The following is a 19,570-nucleotide window of genomic DNA, read 5'->3' as shown; positions in this document are numbered from 1 at the left end:
GCCATGTTAGCTCAGCCTTGAAAATTGATTGACATCCGTACAAGTCTTGTTGGATGTTGATTATTTTGGTTTGTTTAGATCTATTGTTAGGTTTATTGGTAGGAAGTCAACCCTGATCTTGTGCAGCATATCAGTTGTGTCTGTACAGAACAAGTGCCCAAAAAATGCAATTCTGGAAAGGTTCAGATGCAATTCTGGAAAGGTTAAGATTCCAGCAGCCTATACACAGGCCAAGCCACGAGTACTACAAACAAGAGAGAAACGAAAAAGAAACATGTGCAAGAAAAACAAAAGCAATGCCTCAGCTTGCTGCTTGAGCATGACTGAGCGGGATACAGTCAAGCCCTGTTTCGTACGCTAGGATCAGGGTGCTTATAACTTCGAGTTTCAGCAGAATTTTTGCGTATGTAACTTCGAGTTTCAGCAGAATTTAGGTGTGATTTCCAATATGTCAAGCGCTGGAATTTCATGTAGATCAATTCATGTCGATCGACTCTCTCGCAGGTAGATCAAATAGAAATGATCGACATGAAACCATGTTCCTTTTTCCAACTAAAAAATCAACTTAATGTAGCTGCGAGAGAGTCGATCGACATGAATGATTTTTTCATGTCGATCAACCAATGGTGCTAAATGCTTGTCTTCCAAGCTAAACCTGAGCAGGGACCCTTTGAAGAAGGTGGCTGTCTGTCGCCTCGTGATGCGGTATGGCGGTCGCTCCGTCTCGTGCCAGTGTTGATCGACTCCAATGGTGAAGACCTCCATCTCCATGTGTAGCCGTGTAGGGGTTTGTTAGGTTCCACAAAGGATGGTTCGTAGAGCCGGGCTACCTTGTAAGCCTCGGTTCGAGGGTCACGCCCGAGACCAAATGCCTGATAGGTGTAGCACGAAGCTGCAGGACCGCCAAGGGTCTGAGGCAGCTTAAGGACACTTCCCGTGGCCGGGTTGAGGACGCGGACTGCAGACGTGGTGCCCACCAGCACCAGCCCATCGCAGTGTGCCAAAGGTTGTACGAACTCGTAACGGAGCGAGTCCATGGGATGCACAAGCACAGCATCCCCATGGCTCTCCCGCCACCTGTAGAGGCCGGTTGTGGCGACGGTGACCCTGTCTTGTCTCGTGTAGGCTCCGCGCTGCGGGGCGATGAGCAGGAAGGGATCGTCCTTGTTGTGGCGGAGCTGTGCGCGCGCGGCTGAAGGACGGGTCGTTGGAGATGGTGCTTCTCCAGGCCTTGCACACGCCGGTGAACCGTAGAAGCGACCTGACGGGCAGCCGGATCAGGATCTCCCTCAGAAGGTCGTGCGGCACGTGCCTCGCCGTCCTCTCGGGAGCTGCTGCTGCTGCTGCCGTTGTACCGTCGTCCATGTCCTACGATTTGATAGATCTCATGCGCCGTCACGGCAGTGTGTGCATCTTGTATTGGTTGTAGAGGATCGATCGAGAGCAACTCACACTCACGTCGTCCTTGCTGACCGATCGATGTCCTTGCGTATGGCGTTCCGAGTCTTTTCCTTTTGCAAGACACGGCGGCCGGCTCGATCGGTTCGCCGGAGTTCAAGTCGGTGGTGGCAATGGCGCGCGGCTGTCGTTTATGCCAGGGTTTGCAGCTGGCGGGGCGTGCGCGCGCGCGGAGCAACATATATATAGGACGTTCGGAGATTGTATCATCGTCGGAAACAGATCAGTTGGCCAACTTGCATCGGCCCATATATAATTATTATACAATTCGGTTCCTCCATTGATCGAAGAAAAGTGGGAAAGTCAGCGGCTGATATCTATCTATGGCCTATATAAGCAAGGTATACAGATTCTTTCCAAATATGCACATAAATTCTGGTATTACACAGACTCTACTTTATACAGGAACGTAGACATACATAAATGATCATTGGTATTGAGCTTATATCTTCTCCGTTCGTAAAGATTGTGGATTTTTTTTCTTTGGTTTGGTATTATTTGTATTAGCCGCTGAGCTAACCTGAGCTAAATTGATCTGTTGATGCTGCTTCAGGTCATGAGCCTCCAACGCCCCTTAGTGATTTCCTGTAATTAATTGGCATTTCATCATGTTGATAACTTGAGATGCTTATACATAGTTTAGGTGATTAATATCTTGATCGGTTATAAAACTAATCATTCCTTTTTCTATTATAGAAATATATAATTTTGGGATAGTCTACAATTGTTCACCTGAAATCCCATCTTTGAGGTAGGCGTTCAATGAAATGCACCTTGTTGTAGCGGTTTTTCTTGAACTTTGCATTGTTATTGACTAGATTGTACCTGAACACGCCGTACTTCTCCCAAGGGGGCGCCTTATTTCTGTGGTGGACGAAGTAGGCGCAACCACCATGGACACCGAGATCAGTCGCGTCCGGCGGAGGGTAGGGGTACCTGTGGCGGTGTCGACTGGTCGGGTGGAAGAGTGGCCGCTTCTGGTTGTGTAACCGCAAAAAATGTTTGGTGTGACCTGTCTGTACCATCTCAACATGACAAAGTGATGAGTTCAAGCATTTATTTTGTACGAGCAGACTATTATTTACAACCCTAATGAAATCACATTTATTGAATATCCATAGAAAATTAATATCCCACTTTGATGTAGTTCCTCCGTCCCAATGTAGTCAAATTCTAGGTGGACAGAGATTTGAGAAATAAATTGTCGGCTAATATCTTGTGTAATGTACTAGTCTATCCGTTCCTTAATTTGAACTAAAACCACCTCATGAATTATGGACCGAAGGTTGTCAAAAATCCCACAGGGTCAAAAGTATCCACCAGATTGGCAAACGCGCGCTATGATCATAGTGTTCTATCGGAGTAGTACTTTTCCCGTGTAGAAGGACATGCGTGCTTGGTCTAAAAGCATCTGCACAATTGAAATCAGTTGTAACTTGTACCGTGAGACGTCAGCTTTTGAAGATGCCTTGGAGCGATAGGCACGGAGGTACTAGTAGGACCAGCTGAGTGCGCTAGCAATGCCAGTAGAGACAACATCACGATCAAACGGGAAGCGGGACACACATTATTTCGAGGTCTAGCTACCAAGCTATCGCTAGAGTAGGTATATTTCTTCCGAGCTCAGGAGATCGGAGAGGGTCAGACGACGACAAGGAGGATTTGAGCCGGCAGAAGCAGGATTGTGCCAATTAGCAGTGATGAACGGCTGGCTGCTGCGGATGACGGCGTCGGCGGAGGAGGAGGAGGAGGTGGAGGCGAAGGAGGTGGCAGCGGATCATGGTCGAGCGGCGTCGGGGTGGTCGGAAGCCCGTGCTCCGGGCGGCCGAGACGAGGAGCTGGTGGCATGGTGACCCCGTTGGTGCCAACTGCAATGTTGTTAGAAAAGAAGTAAAGCATCAAATCATCACCATATGGCCGACCGAGATATGTGGCCATGCATGCCAAACTAGTTTGGCCAGAGTATTATTACCTAGACAGGGCGCACCGTATACGATAGGGACACATGCCCCTGGCTGGGTGGCTACTCCTACTCCGACTCCTGGCTGCTGCGCCTGAGCCTGCGCTGTGACGAGCTGTGGCACTAGCACAAGGAGGAGGAGGAGGAGAAAGAGGTGGTGATGTAGCTGCATCGCTAATGGCTGCGGCTGTTCTGGAAACAGAGTGTTGATTTACTAAACATCGAGAGTTGGGGACAGCCAAGTAATAAGAGGTGGTTTTATAACGCCCAGGGTAGTCAAACATACGAAATGCATGCAAAACAAGCTGATATTAAGGAGTCAAGTGTCCAAGAATTCACATTTTGCAGTTCCTAGAGCTTAAAAAGGCAGAAGATGAATTTGCAAATATATTTATAACAATCATATGACTATTCTCATTTAACCCTCGTGCATAAGCACCATGCATTGCATTGTATATGCATGTCCTAAAGGCATGCTTCATCCGATAACTGTGCCTCCCCTTCGGCTCAAATAACATGATGCCTCGGCTCAAGTTAGATGATGCCTGAACCTCCTGAGGCGAGTAAAGCTCCCTATCTTCTTCCATAAAGTCAAACTTGTCTTCCACTGTTGAAGGATCTGGGAGGTTCATACGTCAAAGCTGGTGAGCCCTTGGTCGAGTCTTGACCTCCTATTCTACAACAATCCTAATGCTTGTGTACCTTCCTTTGTTCAACTTCTGTCTGTAGTCGGAATCTGCATCACCGTGAAGTCCGTTGCTGCTGCCGTGGGTTGTTCAAGCTGGTGTGTGTGTCTCTCTTTGCCCTGCCACCGTTGTACCTGAGCACAATTTTTTAGTTGATGTTGAGACAATTTTGAATATTCAGGAACTCGTATATTAGTTTCCGAGTAGTCCATTCTAAACTTCTAGTTTTTGGATTCTGGCCATATACACAGTACGTTGATTAGTTAACAGCTAAACATAATATCAGGAAAGTTGATTAACTGCCTAAAATATCGGTGGATATTCATCTCATTGGCATACCTGTAGTTGCACTAGTAGTAAGCTAATGGTGAAACTTAACAGCTGCTGAGCAATACTGAGTCACTTGATTAAAAATTGTTCTGTTGCTCTATTCAGTAGCTCCAATGAGTTCAAAGCGAGCCCCGCCTCTCATTTAGAGAATTGGTACAGAAATTAGTGAATATACTGGAATTTGCTTAAGCTAATGAGTCCGAAAAATGGATGTGGCTTGTTTAACTGGCCTTTATTGTAAATAGTACAACTTACTGAGTGTAGAAATTGTTCCAGCAGAATAATTCAAAAAACAAGTAGAAGAAATTCAGAAATTGTTTTAGTAGAAGTATAAACTCTTTGAATTCTTATGAGCTCCAGTAATTATGAATCATTTGAAAGCCAGCTTATGGTCTTGAAATTAAATGACAACCATATTTAGTTATTTATCTCTCTACGGAAATCATCAAACTGATATATCTTAAAACATTCATATTCCTATTAAATTGGTTCAAGTTGCATTATTCATAGTTTTGAGCACATTCTGCCATGACATGCACTTTCACTATTGCCATGTTATACCTCATGCTAGTGGTAATTTAGCTTCATTTCTTCATGCCATTAAATAGTTTTCTGCTTGGTCTACCTTAACAAATTAATTCATTTCATTTATTTTTATTGTCATTGTAAGCTTTTGGGAGTCCGATATAATTTTATTGATCTCTAGGGTTGAGTAATTCATAATCTTGCAGGTGAGAGAGATGAAGCAATACTCAAGGATTTTAGGCATGATTATCTGGATGTTTTTGTTTTTATTATTCAGCACCAATGAAACAACACAGGCAATAACCAAGTTTATAAAGGTGTGTGTTGACCAGCTTATATTAACACTTCTAACTTCACCCTATTTTATTATGTTTCCTTAGCAATTAATGCATATTGTCCTATTATATTTATAGAGTGAAGATGGTGATATAATCGAGTGTGTTGATATCTTCAAACAACCATCTTTTGAGCATGTGCTTGTGAAAAACTACACAATATTTGAGGTAACTCTTCTGGTTTTCATTTATGTTTTCACCTAAACACAAGTATTATCACTGAAATGTCCAATTCTGCAATTGTACGTATAATAAATGGCACGGTACTCTTAAGATCTTCTCTATTTGAATTACAAAAATTTACAGTATTAAAATAAAATTCCCATTTTTTGTTGTCAAGAAACAACATTTTCTTACATGTCCTTATGACCTCTATCACTCAAGGTAACCTAAATATGTGCTTCTGTCTTGTAGCAGATGCAACAACATAAGTTTAATAAAATCAGGAAAACCAATGCAACCACAAGCGTGGTGGTCCATCAAATTTGGCAAAAGAGTGGGAATTGTCCGAGCGGCACAATACCTGTTAGAATGATGACAGGGAAAGCTCAGGTCGAGCTGGAACAGGAACAGCTCACCCCATGCAAAACTGAGGTGAGTGTACTCTCAGTAGTCAGTACTACTATCTGCCCTCTCGGATAACGTTACATGTTGATTAGGTTCTATGTTTTACTACTAGTTTGCTGGACTTGAAACATACGGAAATATATATGGAGCAAGGGCCGACATAAATGTCTGGTCAGTAGATGTTGAGCCGAATGAGTGGAGCATCAGTGCAATTAATATCTATAACGAAAATGGGTCATACATTCAGTATGGTTGGATGGTAAGCTTCCTCCAATATTCGTGGAATCATGTTCTTTTGTTATATTACTATTATGCAAATTTGCTTGAAAAGTGAAAAGGATGAAAAACTATGTGTTATTTATTTCTTCAGGTAAGTCCAACTTTATACGATGATGGTGGTGAAACGAGATTATTTATTCGCACTGTGGTATGTCCTCAGTTCTCTTCTCCATCATTTTTCTCAAAGCACACACTACATTACTACACACTTAAATATATGCAAAATTTATTTATTTATAAATTCATAGTTTTTATGGAAAACCAAAAATTGATGTCTAAGCAGAACTATAAATTTGTCATATTTTTTAATTATTATTTTGGGTCTTTTGACATGATGCAATGACCAGAGGAAAGTCTTGCACCCATGTACTGCAATGAAGCTAACCCTCTTTAATATTCAGTATAAAGGGAGTACAGTGTATTGTTCCTTTCTGTTTTTAACCCTTTGGTGTTAAAAGAAAGCTTAATGTAACAGCTTTGACACATTGATAACTTGTTTCACTGTATGTCCAAATCTGCCACGTATATTGATAACTTGTTATCATGTATGTCCAAATCTGCCATGTACATATATTTCTCCAGCATTATCTTTTCTCCATTCTTTTGAAAACATACAGTTGGCCTTTTAGAAATACAAGAAAAATGTATACTAGTAGTATGGGTGCCCATATGATGCATACACTGTTATGGTCTTTAATTTTTTTTACGGGCATGAGTATCAACGAATGAAGCTCGGTAATCACATGGGTACGTGAGCACGCGTTCGCGAAGTGACACGTGTCTAACGACGTTAGTCTGCCCCGTGAGGTTAATAGTTTATTAAAAAAAGGAAAGCACCACCCCACGTTCATTTCCTTGATGTCTATCCTCACCACCGTCCTACACATGGGATTCCCCTGCACATCCTAGCAAAGAAATTGGGAGGAGGTGTCCTCAGCCCGCGGGCGGGCGGCGGCGCCCGGCCGTTGACCCGATGACCGGCGGCGGCGGAGGGATCGAGGGCGAATCCCCGCCACGGCGGCGCCCCCTGACGGTCCTCCCCCTTATCGCGCTCATCTTCTACGACGTCTTGGGCGGCCCGTTCGGCATCGAGGACTCGTTCCGCGCCGGCGGCGGCACGCTGCTGCTCCTCCTCGGCTTCCTCATCCTCCCGGTCCTCTGGTCCCTGCCCGAGGCGCTCATCACCGCCGAGCTCGCCTCAGCGTTCCCCACCAACGCCTGCTACGTCGTGTGGGTCTCCGCCGTTTTCGGCCCCACGGCGCCCTTCCTCGTCGGCTTCACCAAGTGGGCGTCCGGCACCCTCGACAACGCGCTCTACCCGGTGCTCTTCCCGCTCCTGGCCGGCACCGTCGCGCTGGCCGGCCCGATTTTAATCCCCTCTCCGATAGCGCCATCTACGGGTCTACCTTCCCATCCTCCGGCAGATCCCGAGCGCTGGCGATGGAGGCACCCCTACTCGAGCGCCCCACGTCCCGATTCGATCCATGTGATCTGTAGGACGGCGGTGACTTTGCGTTCGGTGGGAAGATGGAGGTCCTGGATGCGGTCCAAGCAGCGGAACGGTGCTTCTTCGGCCTCGACCTCGCGCGGTTCTGCAGCGGCGACGAGCGGAAGAAGAAGCAACTGCCTACTCCCTCGCCGGCGGCAGCAGCCTGGTAGAATGCTACTACGGTTGCTACAGACGCCTCTCGTCACTCTGGTCGTGGATTGACTCTGCTTTCCGTGAAAATTTGAGAGAGAGAATGAGTGGATAGAAAGATTCCGCAGTGGGTTGCTAGCGACAACACAAACATCACAAACGGCAGCTGTGTAGTGGCCGTTAGTCAAAAGCAAAATCCAACGGTGGTAGACTAGATCCAACGGTGATGGACGCATGCGCACGTACCCCCCTGAACACCAAATCCACTCTCTGAGTATCAAACACAAGAAAGATACAACTGAACACTAATTAACTACTCCTATGGAACTCATTGTTCAGGACCCATCTCATGACATTGATTGCTTCAACCTACAATGCAATGGGTTTGTCCAAATATCGAATGAGTACGCATTTGGTGCGGCCTTAACTCCTTTATCACAATTTGGTGGCGCGCAGTATGAGATTTCACTCACACTATACAAGGTAATAAAGTTCAAGCAGAGTGCATTAAGTAGTTTGTATATTGGAGACCTTGTGAAATAAACCACCCCAGTTGGACCTAATGAGTAGCTATTTTAGATATAGTGAGTATATACATTTACAAAATTATGTCTAGTTTTATGGAAACTCAGTTTATTTTTGTAATGAAAATAGCTCTTTTACAATTAACCTTAAGTGAGACCCTCCATTTCTATGTCTAAAGTCCTCGTTTACTCAAGTGCTCTTTGCAAGAATGATAGTTCGATCTGCATAATCAATATGAATTTCACAAATGAGTCAATCTACTATTTTATAAGATTTTTTTAGTGACTGGCACCATGTCGAAGGTTTAATATGAGTAATCACTAATTAGGATTCAGAAACCGTAGTATTGAAAAAATATGGCCCATCTCTAAAAGGAAAATGCATTGGAATCTTACATCTTTCTATTTCCGAGTTTTCAAACTATCCATGTGGATAAAGAAAGGTATTCTTGAAGGTTTAGTTTTGTGAGAGTCCGTATGTTAAGAGTTGATATATTTTTTCTCATTTTTTGTTTCGCTATATCTGCCCATATAATTAACTAACATAAGCTAGCTAGCAGGATGACACGACCGGGAGATGGTGCGTGATGTATGGGGAGAAATTGCTGGGGTACTGGTCACCAGAACAGTTTCCGCAGTTTGGGAGTGGTATGGCAGCATTGTGGGGTGGCCAGCTCTGCAACAAGAACATAGGTAACAGGTATACGACGACTGAAATGGGGAGCGGCCGTCCTCCGTCGGATGGTTGGGGCCAGAGTGCCTATATCCATGGCTTGGAGGTGATGGACATCAGCGAAAAGTGGCATAGGCCGCAGGATCTACATTCCAACCTTAGCTCTGATTGCTACAAGGTGCAGACATTTGAGCCCATGGACGGCAAAATGTCTGCTTACTTTGGAGGGACTGCTAGTCTTCAGTGTTGCGGCATCAGCTGCGAGTAAGACAAATCCAAGTATACAAAGCTCTCATTTGCTCATCGCTAGCGAGGTACTACTAAGAGGCTACGAGATAAGTGCATGTTGAGAAATTAGCTCCTCGTAATATGAGCTCATTCAGATTGGTGACCTCTTCATTTGAGAAAATATTGAGGAAACAACTTATGGTAATCTGAATTCAGCTGCTGTTTCTACTTTGTTTACTCCCAAATTAGCTCATATCATTTCCACATAAAAGCCCTACATTGCACAAAAAAGTAGTTCATGGGATTCTCCAAGAAAATACGAGTACAAATCAGACTCATTGACAAGCGTTGCAAATCGCAAATTTGCATCAACACGGGCAGCCATTGCTGCTCCCCTTAGGCAGGTCTTGCCTACATCTCATGAAAATTGTGTACGATTTTTCCCTACATTGTATAAAATGCATTTCCTGCACATCAGCAGACGAACTTCTTTTTCTTCCGAAACATCGTCTTTATTGGCAAGCAAGATTTAGAGAAAATTTTATGGGAACTTATCAGCCACTGCAAAGTCGCCAATATGAGGATAGAGCCAGGAGGATTATTCTTCATAGAACATCGCCTCTATGGTCCATATACCACAGGTAAATTAGGACCAACACACTTAACATAAGACTAACCTAAACCACACAGCCAAGCACGTCCAACCAAGGATTCCCGTTTCATGCTGCCTGATTGGCTTGCGGTGACTAGGGGACCCATAGTTCTATTTTTCAAAAAATAGGAGCCATGCGCTCTGTCCAACAGCTACCAGAAATTCTCAACGCATATTTTTCAGGAAAATACTTAACGGCCAGACCAGAACAAGGTACATGCATGTTCATGTGGGAAGCATGAATAAATATTCATCATGCAAAGATGTCTGGAGTAGTCATGCAACTAACAGCAGGAAATGAAGTTATGCAGATCATGTAAAGATCATCACATTGTCTATAACAATTTAAGTAGTGAAGACCGTACATTCTAACACATGTATTTTGCTCGCTTGCTAGTATAAAGAGAAGACCATACCTCTGCAACCCCAGTAAATATCGTTCTGTTTTGGATATAGAAATATGAATTTCATATGGACTACAATTTCAGTGCTGCTGCTGGTCGTTTTGGCATCACAGGCACATCCCATACTCAAGTTTGTCGATGAGGACGAGGGTGAGAAACCTTCGCCACCAGGAGCAGGTACCTGCTATTTTCAGATAAAAAAGAATATGGTTCTGTGAATTGCTTTTGTAGAAAAAACGTAAGGCAGAGAGTTGATGATATTGCATTCTCTGCAGGTTCATTTTCATCTGGCAGAAAGGTCCAACTTATTCGGCTGGGCAAGCCACCGAAGCAAGCGATGCCACAGGACCTCATTTCCCATGATCTTGCCCGAATATATCGTCTTTTCGGAACGACCCCGCTCTCTACATCGGCAGTAGTGAGTATCAGTGCTGACGACCGCACCTGGGATCAAGATCAGTTCACCACCGTCCTTGCGTTTGGAGACCCAATCAGACATCAGAAGGTGATGTTCGACACGGCCAGCGACTTCAGCTGGATCCGTTGTAATTGGAAGGACAATAATTCTGCAGAGATCGACGAAGGAGTACGCTATGCCCCGTCTGATTCCAAGAGCTCCAAGCTCATAACCTGCAGATCACCTACATGCTACGAGGCTGGGGGGTACTGCATAAGCAACGCCGACTATTACTGCTCTTTGTCCACAAGGTACATGGACTCATCAAACAGGCAGGGTACCATCCTTACTGACACACTAACCCTGACTCCTAGTGTGTCAGTCAACAATTTTATCTTTGGATGTGCTAGTAGTGATCCTGAGGGCCAATCTGGTGGGGCAGATGGGTTGATTGGGCTAGGACGTGGAACAACGTCCCTAGCACAGCAAATCTATCCCACCCTGCAAAATGGCTTTTCCTACTGCATCCCATCAACAAACAATAACAATACAGGGTTCCTCACCTTTGGTAGGATGGATGAGCCTTCCACTGACATTACATTCACCGAGATGTTCAGGCATAGGACCCACACGTCTTTGTATTTTGTCGATTTAACTGACATATACGTCGGCGATGAGTATCCCCGTGCAGAAGGAGCAAGAAACATTTGTGGATTCTGGCACAATGTTCACCTACATCACTCCTGAGGTTCACGCCAAGCTGACTACGATATTCCGGCAGGAGTTTCAGGAGTATCTTATTCCAGATAATGCATCTAGATTCAATGGCTGCTTCAACTTCACAGATGCCCCTGACAGGATCTACATACCCCAAGTAACCTTCAGCTTCAACGACGGCGCACAGTTCAACCTTGGCGTGGACGGCACACTCTACAAACCGGTGCTGGGTGGACGCATCGCATGTCTCGCATTCCAGCCGCAAGAGGGTATATCCATGATAGGCAGGCTTGCACAGCAATCTATAGAGGTCGTATATGATACTAATAATGCCAAATTAGGTTTTGGGATAAGCGGAAGTTGTTGATTGATGTTTCTTTGTATTGTTATATTGTAATCCGATTTCTACAGAGGGTATATGATAATAATAATAATGCCAAATTAGGATTTGGGGTTAGCGGAAGTTGTTGAGTGATGTTGATTGTTATTGCTATATTGTAATTTCCGATTTCTTGTTAATACAACATCGGGTAAGCACTTCTATATATAGCTATTTTATTTGACAATTTCTATCCTTTCTTTTCTTTTCTTTTCTTTTTTATGTTGAGAACCAAAGTTCTAAAAGTAGGTAAAAATGCAGTAAATAATAGACAAAGAGTGTAATACACAACCAACAGGAAATGGAACAATATTTACCTAGAGAGAAAAAAAGATGCTAGTAAAGTAAGTAGTGGATAAAGGCCCTATCAGGTACAAAAAAAAATTGGCAATCAGTGGGACAATATTTACCTAGGGGCTGGGATTTGCAGTTTGGATATACATATCGAGTGACCCCCAGATGCGAAGGCATATGCTCTGTCAGCTCGGGATGTTGAGGCGGTGAATGTAGGCCGCTACGTGCTTGATGCCTTGAGATTCCAAGCCGCCCTTAATAAGGAGGAGGTGAGCGACTCAATGTTTGTGTCGTCCAAATCCAGTCCAGACAAACAGCTATGTTTCTCTAGCACTGGCAGTGATAGCTGCAACAGTGAACCAACATTGTTAATGTTTGGTGCAACTGAAAAACAACAGCATAAGGGAAGAGCTGCAAAGGATGGTTGATACCTTTCAAGATAGCATGGATGACATGAAGGAGTTTCTTTTCTTCTTGGAGTTGTGCCCCCAGATGCTCCGTCAACCTTACAACACATATTTGCCCATGGAGAAATGCATGTTTGGCCGCCAGGTGGAACGGCAATGGGTCCTGAAATTATTGCCGCATCCCGATGCTACTTCAGATTTGACCGTACATCGGATTGTTGGTCTAATGTAGGGAAGAGTGCGATTGTTGAGCATGTCCGGGGGATGCGATAGTGCGTGATTCCTCCTCGATGATCCTCTTCTTTCCGGAAGGCAGTCTCAAGGATGGAGGATTGGTCGAACTGAAAGAAAACACAATTCAGGTTGTTAATTATTGTTGAAATAGCCGATGACAATAACGGAGAAACATGGAGAAGGCTGAAATCTTCAACAAAATCATGACACCATGCTGTGGGAGTTATTATCACCAGTCGATCAGACAGTAGATATAGTTTTTTTTTTTGCGGGGAGACAGTAGATATAGTTTGTGTGTATGGAAACAACAGAACCACTTGACTGGACTATATATATCTCCCTCAAGAACCTTATTGGCATTTTTGTTCTAGCTGCTTGTATTTGGAAGCGCAAACCCTGATACGCAGCAAAAACTGGCAACGGTGGCAATGGAGATCGCTCTAGAACCGAGACATCGTTACTACAGTCTGCACTGATAAGCACTCTGCACTGCAGGGACTACAACTAGTACATTTTCTATTGGATGAGAGAGCTACTTTACCTGGATCTCAGGCCTCAGGGGCAGCGAGTTCAGCGGCCGTCGTAGCGGCTGCCTGCGAGGGCGTCAGCCGGACGGTGGGCTTGGCCGAAGAGGAGCGGCAGTGCTCGCTCGCCCGGCGCGGCGGCGGCGCCTCCTCGAAATCGGCGGCGGGCACCAGCCACCAGACCATCAAGCTGCGCCGGAAGCTCAATTGATCGAGTCAAAATTGTGTTGTGCTCAGTGCAGGCCTAAGCCCAGGGCTACGAGGGCTTTTACGCCTGGGGCTTGGCCCAGCCCAAGCAAATTAAAGGGAAACTGAACCTGGAGAGCCCAGCATATATTGTGTGCCCACTGACCTTATGCTCAAAAAAAAACCACCCCTCCCCTCTCGCGACCCCCCCACCCCCCGGCGGCCGGGCCGCACGCCCACCTCCAGCACTACCCCCTGCTTTCCCCTGCCGCCGGGCCTTGCCCGTGCGGTGCCACGGTGGCGGGGCTGACCATACCCGCTGCATGGACAGGTCGCCCATGTGCACCTTCGCCTCCACCGTCACAATAAGAACGGTCCCTACCTTCTCATTGCCCCGCAAATCGAATCCATCGATGTCCACAACAATGACAACACTAGCGAAGACCACAACTGGGAGTCCGGCAGCGTAGCCACTGCCGACATCTACGAGTGGGAGGAGGTCCACCATACAGCTACCCTCATGCACCCCATGGGTTCCTTCCCCACGGAAGTGACGCACGACTTCGCGCACTGCGACGGGCTGGTGCTGGTGCCCACCGAGTCTGTAGTGCGAGTGATCAACCCAGCAACACATCGTGTCCTTAAGTTGCCGAAGAGTCTCGGTGGGGTTGCACCGCGCCGTACCCCTAGTCGAACCTTTAGCCACCGGGCGTTCGGTCTTGGGCACGACCCTCGCTCCAACGCCCTACAAGGTTACACATTTTCTTTCAGAAATCAGAGCGCAATCTTGAGACGGCAAACGGCCGAAGCTATTTATTTCACCAAACAGAGCACTATGTTCCTAGGGTGGAGGTGCTCATCATTGGAACCAACCAGCAATTTTGGCGGGAGACGACATTGCAACCGCCGTACCCAGTCGTGCCACGACAGATGGCGACCTTCTTTGAGGTATATATATAGGTAATATGAAAAATATATCTTATGACGAATCTATTAATACTGATTTGGTATTATAGATCAACATATTTTGGTATGTATATTTTTTGTCAAACTTTAAATCATTGACTTTTTAATCTAATTTATACGCCGCCTATTTAGGGAGGGAATGAGTAAATGAGTAGCTAACCAGGTCCAACAAAATTCTTTAAAACATGGCAAAAGTAGGCGATATACCTTGAAAAACAAAATCCACTTTTCTCCTTGCATGGAAACTGTGCTATATCTCGTTATAGGAATCTCCTTATGGCAGCATCAGCATAGCCAATCTCAAAAGAAAGCCACATGCACCAGCTACAAATGACACAGAAGATTGGTATCTTCTTTCGCCGACCACCCAACGGAACATTTTGCCATCACAGCTCAACAACCACAATAGAAGACCTCGTGGCTGGACATTGGCCACCAAGCAAACACAAGACACTGCAGCAGTTACATGGGCCATTTCTAGAATAATACTTGTATATTTGCATTCTATGACACTGGAAAAAAGAATGAATATAGACAAGATCGCAGCCAAAATGCACAGCTGAACTTGAACAATAAATCAGCACAAATGCCTATCGATACAAGATTGATGATCGGAGACCACACTGATCTGTATAGCTTGGCAACGACAAATAAATCAATCACGTCAAATGGATTTGGTCCATCAGATCTGCAATCAACCAACAAAATCAGATTGTTCTTTCCGTTCGATGCCGATTAAAAAAAATATTGTTGTCCAGATTATCCTGCTCAAGGCCTACTACAATCTGAAACAGCTTGTGCCATTTTCACTATAAATCCCATCTTTTGTGCCATTCCTATACAAAAGTCTCCATTTGGTTAGTAAAATCAGCCATTGTTATTGTCCTTCGATGCCGACCGAAACAAGATCAGCGTTTACCAGATTGAAAACCATTTTCATTGCACACACTATAGACACAGGTCATGATGAGTGAAAAGAAACTGTCCTTGGAGAAAGCTAGTTACAGAATGACAGGCTGCAACTGCAAATGACAATGAAATGTTCCCTCCAAATACTACAGAAGAACACTAAAAAAAATCTTGCCATATAGTTGGTATCTTGTCATCTTCCCATGCACCAGCTGCAAGAGACAGAACAGATTGGGCATCACATGCACCGGTACAAGAGACAGCACAAATTGGCATCTTCGTTTCACCGACAGAACATTGCAAATTGCAGCTCACCAATCTAGTGGCAGGACTTGGAAAGGGCCCGAACCATTATTAGGCAATCAGGGGAACACAGGACTCTGCAGCAGTTACATCGAAAGATTTTTTTCCTAATTCGAAGACAATGGAAAACAGAATTAAAATGTTGACAACCACATGGACCTGAAATGAATTAATACATCGTACAAGGCAGTTCTACTTCACACGAGGAAAAAAAGAAAGGTTCTTGTGTGTTTCTCTTTTGGAAGATATGTCAACAGATTTGATGAAGACATTTCAGAAATGGTGACCAGTTTTCTTTCCAGAAAATGTATGGCAAGAATGCAAGGATGGCGACAATCGGAACAGCGCATAGAGAAACAGTCAATTCGTTGGCTTTGTTGAATAGGACAACATAACCACCTGTCTCAGGTGAAGAAAGCAAGAAAACATGAGATGAGTTTGATCAGTAGAATGATATCCAATTCAACAAATATCTTGAGGGATGCTTTGCTGCATCATCTACAAGTCTCAACAGGTTATAGGTAGAATGACCCATGTCAGATTGGGCAGATTGGAATGTGAAGGAAATCATCAAGTGCTACGAAATGCTTAAATTTATGTTGCTGATACTTACTCTAAAATGCAACAGGGAGACCATCAAAATGCTTGCTTATACAAGTAACAAATTTATGTTGCTGAAAACGCATGAGGAAGATAATGCAGAAGGTGCAAGCAAACTCAAGGACATTTTCCATTGCAACATCTCTAGTTGTGGTGTATGTACAAGACACCAATTGGTGCTCTAACAAATAATAACCTTTATCCTTCCTCTCTTGATTCATATACGTATAATATAGATAGAAGATGAAATGAAAGCGAAGAGCAGCAACAGTGTGACTGGCTGACACCTAATGCCCGAAGGATGCAGTGATCATCACCTGGCGATTGCATCTTGCGATGTCCAGCTTGTGCTGCGGCTCCTCAACCCACGGGTGAAAACAGAGCTCCACTCGGACCTCGAGGACGAGGCTCGAGCGCTGGTCGAATGGGCATGCCCAAAGCACGCAAACATGCTGTGAAACACACGTCTTATGAACGGTCCCCTCTGGGAGGAGGAATGGTTCCCTCTGGATGACCATGAGATCCTCCTGGGTGCAGCGCCATTGTTGAATCCACCATCCACCTCAGTGTACACGACCGGGAGGTCCCTGTCGCCAGCCCTCCTGCCGCCGCCGGCGAACCTACCAACAGCGAAGCCTCCACCGGGGAGCCGCCAGATAGTGAGCCCCACGGTGGTCTCCTCCTCGCTGCCAGCCTCCGCCCCGGTGTTGCTGCCCTGGTCCGATTCGCTGGGCGCGAGTTCCGTGGGCAGCTCATGGCGGCAGACGGGGCAGGAGTTGCGCAGCGCGAGCCAGGGCAGGATGCAGTCGTGGTGGTACATGTGGCCGCAGGGCATCTCCCTGGCCTGGGCGCCCAGCTGGAAGGCGTCCTTGCAGACGGCGCAGTCGTGGGAGTCGGCCCCGACGTGGCGCGCGGCGACGAGGACGGTGGGCATGGACTCGACGGCGGCCTTGGAGGCCGGCGGGTTGTCGTAGGGGCGTGCGGCGCCGAGCGGTCCTCCGGCCTCGATCTGGGCGAGCTGGTCCAGGAGGCGCTCGAAGCCGGAGCCCATGAGGAAGTCGGACATGCTGTCGGGCAGCGGGCGCAGCCCGGAGCCCGCGCCGTCGTCGTAGAAGAGCTCGAAGCTGCTGGTGGCGGCGGCGGCGTCGTCAGCGGGTGGAGGAGGGGAGGCCGCTGAGCGGCGGAGCACGATGACCGGGTTGTAGGGCGACGCGCGGTCCCCGGATGGTGGTACGCGGCGGCTTCGGTGGAGTGGGGCAGCGGCAGCGGCGGCGGTGACCGGATCGGCGTTGCGGCGGCGGAGGTAGGCGGGGGCCCTGCGCGGCGGCGGCGGGGCGTCCATCTCCTCGAGGAATCCGCCGTGGCAGGCGGGACAGACGACCCCGGCGGGGTTGCCCTCGTCGTCGGCGGCGGGCCAGACGAAGCGGTCGCAGCTGTAGCACCAGTAGGACGGGGGCGGCGCGGTTGGTGAGGGGCGATCCATGAAAAAAGCGCGCGGGACCAGGGATGTTTGTGGCTGAGACCAGATCCAGCGAAGAGAGGCGCGCTCTGGTAGAAGAAAGAGAAGTGGAGTGGGCGGCGGAGCGGGAGCAGGAGGATGATTGGTGGTGGAGTTTTAACCGGCGGCGAGGCTGCTGCTGACGAGTGGAATGGGAATGGGAATGGGAATATTTCGGTCCGGCGGCCAAGGTGGGATGTGGCATTGGCATTGGCATTGGCGTAGTGGAGACGCTTCCTCCGTTTCCACGTCACCGTCCAGTCGACGCCGTTCCAATGCAGTTTGACATTTTTATTCATTTATTTATTTATATTAGAAAAACTATATTGGTCTCCCATAAATGTTACCAACACATCTTTCTAGATTATTATTATTATTATACAGTAAGACAATTTATTTGGCCCAGAGGAAATACACCTAAGGGAGAGTGTCAGGGTCAAAGAGGCACATGATAAAAATTCCTCACTCAAGGTAGGGTTTTTCTTTTTTCCTTAGTAGCCTTGCTGCTGCTAGTTATTATTTGGTTTAAGAAATACATATGCACAGACCTACAAAGCTACCAACCAAAAAAATGAATCTAAATAAAATTGCCGACCCAATTTGCAAAAGGAGAGCCAGCATGATTTGATTTTCTCTTAGCTCTAAACTTCAGCCGCCCAAGTCCATCCTTGAAAAATTATTAGGCTCTATATAAGCTCGATCGGTGATTGATTGTTGAAGATAAAGGCATTCCTTGTCTTCCATATAGCCAGGGCGCCCATGAGAAATTTTGAAGTGAGCATAAGCTTTGGAAATACAGAATTCCTTCCCCACCAAGTGACATCATGATCCCGAGAGAATCATTTCCAAAGACTCGAATTCCTCCAGACATAGGAAGGTTGAACATTGTATCCAAGAGAGATTAACACGTTTAAGAGGACCAGATCTAACCTAGGGTTTTCTATTCCTTCCTTTTCCAAATGTGAGATCCTTTAATATTTGCTTTACAACCTTTTATCTACGGGGATGTCTAAGTCTCGATCGACATAGAACAACTAAGTCTCAGTCGAGATCACATATTTGTTTACGTATACATAAAACAATTTTTGAGGTGATGTAATGAGGTTCCTCAAATAGTGCAAACAAAATGTGATGCTAGTTATCATATTTCAAAAGATTGTTTGGAGTTTCATCTTGGACCAACTATCTGAGGTTGATTAAAGACTTCTGACTCGACTGAGAATTAGCCAACCTAAATTGGAAATCAAAAGGACAAATTAACAAGTTCCCAGCTAAGAAGTAGGATGAGAAGAAAAAATGATTCTCATATAGTCGATCCTAACTTGGGTGACAGATCCTCCTCCTCCTCCTCCTAGCATTCATCACCTACCGCTATCGGCTCCCTCGCCGTTTGTTCCTTTTCCTTCCGCGCTTGCCAATCAAAATGTACCACCACCCCGACATAACGCGGACTAGTCGTGCTCAGTCATAGAACAATAACATAATTAAACAACTAATTTGTACCAGTACATGATAATACTTGTAGGAACCCAAAAATGTTGCACTCACAAAAAGGAGAGGTGAGCATTACATGGATCAGATTCTAGAGCGGAAAGGGAGATGCCATGAAATGAAATGAAAAAACAATCTTTCCATTCGTGCCGCACTTGATCCAAGCAGAGAAAAGTTGACGAAAAGAAGGAGGAAAAAAAAAGAGGAACGTGGCCCAACTTAACGGCGTGATGGATGGCAGGCAACGGAAAGAGAGGGGAGTCAAAGGCCCCTTGCTGGATGGAGTGACGGAAATACCCTCGGGCGAACAGCCTGGTACAGTTGGTAGAGGGTGTGGGCCCTACACGCCAACGACTTGGAGCTTAATGTAAGGAAAATGATCCAATTCCCCCGGGGATAAGACGC

The 19,570-nt window shown here is 46.0% G+C and overlaps 2 protein-coding genes and 1 long non-coding RNA gene across 5 annotated transcripts; all 3 read right to left on the bottom strand.

Annotated features, from left to right (window-relative positions):
• Positions 1-182: 182 nt before the first annotated feature.
• LOC139838346 (putative F-box protein At2g02030) lies at positions 183-1,365 on the bottom strand. Its single transcript, XM_071827755.1, has 3 exons — positions 1,231-1,365; positions 831-1,178; positions 183-194 (listed from the first exon to the last, which is right to left on the bottom strand). Exons 1-3 carry the CDS (start codon positions 1,363-1,365, stop codon positions 183-185), a joined length of 495 nt encoding a protein of 164 aa, XP_071683856.1.
• A 2,427-nt stretch (positions 1,366-3,792) lies between these two features.
• LOC139838676 (uncharacterized) lies at positions 3,793-13,449 on the bottom strand. 3 transcript variants are annotated; one of them, XR_011756535.1, is made up of 4 exons: positions 13,230-13,449; positions 12,479-12,795; positions 12,164-12,393; positions 3,793-4,238 (listed from the first exon to the last, which is right to left on the bottom strand). It is a non-coding gene; the product is annotated as an uncharacterized lncRNA (long non-coding RNA). The 3 variants fall into 3 exon arrangements; XR_011756536.1 differs by lacking the exon at positions 3,793-4,238 and adding an exon at positions 8,057-10,444; XR_011756534.1 differs by lacking the exon at positions 3,793-4,238 and adding an exon at positions 8,057-10,441.
• Positions 13,450-15,093: 1,644 nt separating this feature from the next.
• Positions 15,094-17,865, bottom strand: LOC127346226 (probable E3 ubiquitin-protein ligase RHC2A). The gene is made up of 2 exons (XM_051372781.2): positions 16,494-17,865; positions 15,094-15,683 (listed from the first exon to the last, which is right to left on the bottom strand). Exons 1-2 carry the CDS (start codon positions 17,657-17,659, stop codon positions 15,593-15,595), a joined length of 1,257 nt encoding a protein of 418 aa, XP_051228741.1. The 5' UTR covers positions 17,660-17,865; the 3' UTR covers positions 15,094-15,592.
• Positions 17,866-19,570: the final 1,705 nt, after the last annotated feature.

This window comes from Lolium perenne, chromosome 3 (genome assembly GCF_019359855.2).
Source record: "Lolium perenne isolate Kyuss_39 chromosome 3, Kyuss_2.0, whole genome shotgun sequence".
Taxonomy (NCBI): Eukaryota; Viridiplantae; Streptophyta; class Magnoliopsida; order Poales; family Poaceae; genus Lolium; species Lolium perenne.
The sequence above is the reverse complement of the archived record's forward strand: the minus strand, read 5'-3'. Positions and strand labels throughout refer to the sequence as shown.

Coding starts and splice junctions, on each gene's coding strand:
- LOC139838346 (XM_071827755.1), bottom strand. CDS start 1,365: ATGGACGACGGTACAACGGCAGCAGCAGCAGCAGCTCCCGAGAGGACG. Junction 1,179..1,230: donor GGTTCACCGGCGTGTGCAAG/GCCTGGAGAAGC, acceptor GCGCGCGCACAG/CTCCGCCACAACAAGGACGA.
- LOC127346226 (XM_051372781.2), bottom strand. CDS start 17,659: ATGGATCGCCCCTCACCAACCGCGCCGCCCCCGTCCTACTGGTGCTAC. Junction 15,684..16,493: donor TCGCAAGATGCAATCGCCAG/GTGATGATCACT, acceptor TCTTCGAATTAG/GAAAAAAATCTTTCGATGTA.